Source organism: Lolium rigidum, chromosome 7, assembly GCF_022539505.1.
Source record: "Lolium rigidum isolate FL_2022 chromosome 7, APGP_CSIRO_Lrig_0.1, whole genome shotgun sequence".
Lineage (NCBI taxonomy): Eukaryota > Viridiplantae > Streptophyta > Magnoliopsida > Poales > Poaceae > Lolium > Lolium rigidum.
This window is the reverse complement of record NC_061514.1, coordinates 142,558,999-142,565,234: the sequence shown is the minus strand read 5'-3', so window position 1 is coordinate 142,565,234 and position 6,236 is coordinate 142,558,999. Positions and strand designations below refer to the sequence as shown.

Genomic DNA, 6,236 nt, shown 5'->3' with positions numbered 1-6,236 from the left:
GGCGCGTCGACGTTTTCACCAGGATATCACACCTGATCAAAGCCTGATTTCTTGCATCAGAGAAGCTACCTGATAAAGTCCTGCATAAACAATAGAAAATAGCCCGGGAATTCCTGATATTTCCCTATCAGACGATCTGAACTGTCTGATTCTGATCTGATTCTCTCCTGCGAAAATTCTCTCTTCATTTCAGAATTCAAGAAAGAGTGACAGTTTGTCTCCCTCTGCGAACTTTAAACTTTCAGCGGACAGCTTGCCCCTCGCACGCCCAGTGGCTTAGCTACGGCCTCGCAGTATAAATAGGACCCCTCGCTCCTCTGCTTCTGCACATCCATCCCACCGGACCTTGCGCCCAAGTAGTCTGACAGCAATGGGGGTTCGTGTCGGGAGAGTAGCTTGGGCGTGCCCGGCGGCTCTGCTGCTGCTCTTGCAGCTCGCCGGAGCGTCCCATGTCGTCTACGAGACCAGCCTCCTCGAGACCGAGGCGGCGGCGGCCACCGTGCCAGCCTCCATTTTTGAGCTGAGCACCGGGTACCACTTCCGGCCTCAGAAGAACTGGATCAACGGTATACTTATCTGTCAATCTGTCAACCAACACCCATCTCTATACTGTACTATCTTCTTCGAACTAGCTAGCCTGTATGCGCGCTAGAGTGAATTAAACTTATAGGTTGGGCAGACACCCTTATATATGATGACTAACAGAACGAGCAGTGTGCGTTCTGCTCTTTGAGCTACCTCACAAAGCATGCATGACATGTATAAAGATCAAACTGTGCTTCGGACAATCTCACAAAGCATGCATGGCATGAATTACCTAGTACAGCAAGAACATGCTTTAAGGTTTCGGGGCTCTTCCTGTGCCCAGTAACAGTCTATCTTTGATTAACTAGGTCGTTTTCATACTCTAATACAGTATAGATTGGTTTGATGACGATGCTTTTTTTCCAATGGTTTCATTGGGTTCTAACTTGTGACTTTTCTTATCCTTTAATTTGGTGGGACGCTACGCTCTCCGTCTGCCACGACAGATCCCAACGGTACGTCGTCCTTCTTCCTTGCTCGTTTTAATACCCTGTCACGCATCTCTGTCGCGTGATGAATCATGGGATTTGATGCTATCTGCTAGCTACAATCCCTGTGTGCTGCAACTTGCAAACCCCATTGAATAGTAGCGCCTTTCCGACAAGATTAAACAATACAGAAAACTTGCATGCATACATGCAGATTGGCTCGATCTGGCATGCACACTTGGACTCACATACATGCAAACTTACTAGCATCATACATAAACGTTCGTTTTATGAATGAAATTTAGAAATTGCTGGCCATGAACTTTATGAAGATCATCATCATCTAACAAGAACTTTCCTGAGAATGTCGGTTGCAGTTTTGATCTGATGAAATGAACATTTGGTGCATATGCAGCGCCGCTGTACTACAAGGGTTGGTACCATCTGTTCTTCCAGTACAACCCCAAGGGCGCGGTGTGGGGCAACATCGTGTGGGCGCACTCGGTGTCGCGCGACCTCATCAACTGGGTGGCCCTGGAGACGGCCCTGGCGCCGAGCATCGACGCCGACAAGTACGGCTGCTGGTCGGGGTCGGCGACCATCATGCCCGACGGCACGCCGGTGATCATGTACACGGGCGTCAGCCGGCCGGACGTCAACTACGAGGTCCAGAACGTCGCCTTCCCCAAGAACAGCTCGGATCCTCTCCTCCGGGAGTGGGTGAAGCCGGCGCACAACCCGGTGATCGTCCCCGAGGGCGGCATCAACGCGACGCAGTTCCGGGACCCGACCACGGCCTGGTACGCCGACGGGCACTGGCGGATCCTGGTGGGCGCTCTCTCCGGCGCGTCCCGCGGCGTGGCGTACGTGTACCGGAGCCGCGACTTCCGGCGGTGGACGCGGGTGCGGAAGCCGCTGCACTCGGCGCCGACGGGGATGTGGGAGTGCCCGGACTTCTACCCGGTGACCGTGGACGGCAAGGAGAGCGGGGTGGACACGTCCGTGGTGTCCAGCTCGAGGGTGAAGCACGTGCTCAAGAACAGCCTCGACCTCCGCCGCTACGACTACTACACCGTCGGGACCTACGACCGGCTGAAGGAGAGGTACGTGCCGGACAACCCCGCCGGCGACAAGCACCACCTGAGGTACGACTACGGCAACTTCTACGCGTCCAAGACGTTCTACGACCCGTCCAAGCGCCGCCGCATCCTGTGGGGATGGGCGAACGAGTCCGACACCGCCGTCGACGACGTCGCCAAGGGCTGGGCCGGAATCCAGGTGCTTGCGTAGCTAATCGATCACGAACGTGCATCTTTTCGCGATCGATGATCGATCTCAGCTAACTAACTTGCGCGATGTTTCCAGGCGATTCCTCGGAAGGTTTGGCTGGACCCAAGCGGGAGGCAGCTGATGCAGTGGCCGGTGGAGGAGGTGGAGGCGCTCAGGGGGAAGAAGCCCGTCAGCCTCAAGGACCGGGTGGTGAAGCGGGGAGAACACGTCGAGGTCACCGGGCTACAAACCGCACAGGTCAGTCAGTGTGCTTACCACATACTACTCCTACAGTTTCATTTCCTTTTTAAGTTAGTTCATAGCAATCAAGGTGACATATTCTAAGACCAAAAAGCAAATTTAAAAACAACTATCCTGCAGAACTGCTCAACCGATCTCTGAATGGCAGATCGGCCAGTTGTATGTGTTATCCTGGACCGCCAATCTTATCTGTCGCAGTTCTGAATTAAGTTGTGTCCACTGTGCAGTGTCCACTGACTGATCTCTAGCAAGCACTTTCATCTGCGTGTTATACTTGTACTGAGTCGCTGTCTGCTGTGCTCTTTTCGATCTACTCCGTAGGTTCCACAACATCTGTCCTGCACTTTCATCTCAGTTAGGAATACTTGTCATTGGTTCGTCCATTAGTAACTTATATATAAAAAAAAGACTCCTCGTCATAAGCACATTGGCGTTGTATGTATCCCTCCGAATGTATTGATGCGACCTAATTATATCGGCTAATCCAAATTATTTGACCATCATAATTTCCCCTTTAAACTGTAAGTGTGGTGACGAGTTCATGATCAGTTAACCAAACTAACCTGTGCATTCTATGTTGGTTGGTTCGTCAGGCTGACGTCGAGGTGAGCTTCGAGGTGCCGAGCCTGGAGGGGGCGGAGGCGCTGGACCCGGCGCTGGCCAACGACGCCCAGAAGCTGTGCGGCGTGAAGGGCGCCGACGTGGAGGGCGGCGTGGGGCCCTTCGGTCTGTGGGTGCTGGCGTCGTCCAAGCTGGAGGAGAGGACCGCCGTCTTCTTCAGGGTGTTCAAGGCCGCGGGCAACGTCAACAGCACCAAGCCCCTCGTGCTCATGTGCTCCGACCCAACCAAGTGAGCGCCTCACTCGACTAGCTAATGGCATCTCGTCGTTCTGATTAATTGTCCCTTAATTAATTAGTAGCTCAATCATGTGACACAGCCACTAAGATGCACGCAGTAGCTAGTGCTGCTGATTTGTTTAGGCTCCAGCAAAGGACATCGCACTCGCGCGCGGTTTCTAAAGCACGCGTGGCAGCAATGCATGCGATGAAATTTTCCTGTGTTTCTTCACTTGTCAGAGAATTGCCACTGACGTTGGTCTTCTTAATTACTTTGTCACCCTTGCTGCAGGGCATCTCTGAATAAGAACCTGTACCACCCGACCTTCGCGGGGTTCGTTGATATTGACATGGCAAAGGGCAAGATTTCTCTCAGGAGCCTGGTATGCCACCATTAGACTATTCTTCAGCTCGAATTATACACAAGTTCACATATATATCATCATTCGTTACTGAATTCATTCGCACATTTTCTCTCTGTGTAGATTGATCGATCCGTCGTGGAGAGCTTTGGGGCCGGAGGCAGGACGTGCATCCTCTCCCGGGTCTACCCGTCGCTCGCCATTGGCAGGAATGCCCACCTTCACGTCTTCAACAACGGCAAGGTGGACATCAAGGTGTCGCGGCTCACGGCGTGGGAAATGAAGAAGCCGGCGCTCATGAACGGTGCCTAGATTTAGATTCAGGCAGGAGCACCATATGCATGATTCCTACATATGTGCTTGAATTTGGCTCAGGCATGCGTCTGGGGCGTTATTCTGATGTTAATTTGACCTCTGGTGAAACATGCTAGTTTTACAAGGGTGCGTACGTAGCTAGCTAGGTTTGCACGCTGTGTAAGTGAAGGGGGTCATTTTGTATGCCCCCGGGAATAATAAAGATCCATGCATAGCCTGAGGTGGGCATCGGTGGAAAGTTATTTTTCTGAAACGGGGGCAAAATATTTGCTCCAATCTACTACTCCTGGCATGGATTAAAATAAGGAGCAACTAAGTAGAAGTTTTACAAGAAAGTTAATATTTTGATTATTACAATAGTTACTCTCCTCGCATCTTTCGCTCAAACGCCCGCTGAAACCCAAAGCCGAGCCTCTTTCCTAGTCTTATCAAAAACTAATCACGAGGGGTTTTGTTTGTTGTGGAAGACCATCGTTTGCGCTCGCTCTCCCGTGATATGAGCAAGGTGATTGTTGCCATTTCCTTACAGTTGGAAGAGTGGCTAGCCGCCACCAAGTTCCACCACTCGTTGATGGAGAGATCCCTCCATTGCCGAGGATCGATGTCGGGGATTCCCATCCATTCCTTGATGACATCCCAAAAACAGGTAGTCAAGTGACAATGAATGAAAAGGTGGAAAATATAGTGTATGTTTGTTACCAGATGAGTGTTAATTTTATCCTTGACGGTGATAACGTTCTCAGTTTTTGATTATCTACGGTTGGAAGCAAGATGTTAGTGATGAGAACTGAAACAATCTTATATGTTTTTTTCCTTGCCAACAACATAATTTAGTAGCTAAATTGCGCTACTCTACATAGAATGAGTTGAACCTAAGAATGTCGAATGCTTGCTCGGTGAGGGAGCTTTCATGGGGAGGGTATGGCTAGAAAAAGGGTATATATCCGTGTCAGAAATTGTGTGTTTGGACTATTTTTTTTATATAAAGCATAAATACCTTGCTCTCAATTAATAAAGCCCCGATTAGTTTGCATGAAGGATTTACACCTGTCGGGATACTAACATACTATTACAAACGGGTGTTAGCTCTTAATTCATCATTAGAGGTCATTAAAATTAACTAATTAATCATGTGTCAACACCCGGATTTTTAACTCCAGATGCCTATTATGCCATACATCGCAATCCCAGGAAGATTGTTTTTGCGAGACATAACAGTTGATATCATAGAGTCATCATTCATTACAAACCATAATCTTCTTACAACAACGGATCACATGATCCACACTTACAACAATAGTTGATCTAATGATCAACGAACACAACACATAGCGGAAGCGAAGTAGTAGTAGTCCATCTAATCCACAGGCAACGCTTGACGTTAGGAGATAATCCTAATTATCGTAGACGTCCTGCTGTCCGTCGTCCTGATACTGCTGCTCCTCTTCATAGTCTGGCCAATGGAATAGCCAGGGACACAGCCATGAGTACTTTAAAGTACTCTCAAACTAATACTAATGTAAGCACTATCAATTTTATTAAGGGGTACTAAGCTATAGGTTCATTTGCATAAAGCCAATTTTATTTCATAAGCAAGTTTAAAAGATAGACTCCTCATTTACCTAACTTAACTCAAGTGGGAACATTAGTGTCATTCCCACAACCATGTTGTTTTCAAGTCAAATCACCATTTACTTCACCATTCATTTTTAGAAATATCTGACAACGGAACAGTATGGCCTTTCCAATTGTCCGTAACCGTGGACACGGCTATTCGAATAGTTTAACACTCTGCAGAGGTTGCACACTTATGCCACAACTTTTGATTACATCCGTTAGGGATAACCCTGAATAATCATAACTCAGTATGCGGATCATCAACCATAACCTTTCACTTATAAACTCTAGTATAGGCACCTCTCCCCATGAGTATCAAATACCCAGGCACTACTACGAGAACCAGTAAGATAGACATCAATAACATGTATATCAAATATACCTTTCTTTTTGACGTGGCCGCTCTTCAGATCAGCCAAGTATTTGGAGCAATTACGCTTCCAGTGCCCCTTCCCCTGGCAGTAATAGCACACAGTCTCAGGTTTAGGACCAGCCTTAGGCTTCTCAGGGTGTGCTGCAACTTTCTTGCCGCCCTTCTTGAAGTTACCCTTGTTAGGCTTGC

At 48.7% G+C, this 6,236-nt stretch overlaps 1 protein-coding gene across 1 annotated transcript; it reads left to right on the top strand.

The window, feature by feature from the left end:
• The first annotated feature begins 370 nt into the window (after positions 1–370).
• On the top strand, positions 371–4,305 carry LOC124676403 (beta-fructofuranosidase, insoluble isoenzyme 2-like). Its single transcript, XM_047212473.1, has 7 exons — positions 371–566; positions 1,032–1,040; positions 1,429–2,291; positions 2,379–2,540; positions 3,137–3,393; positions 3,673–3,763; positions 3,866–4,305. Exons 1-7 carry the CDS (start codon positions 371–373, stop codon positions 4,052–4,054), a joined length of 1,767 nt encoding a protein of 588 aa, XP_047068429.1. The 3' UTR covers positions 4,055–4,305.
• Positions 4,306–6,236: the final 1,931 nt, after the last annotated feature.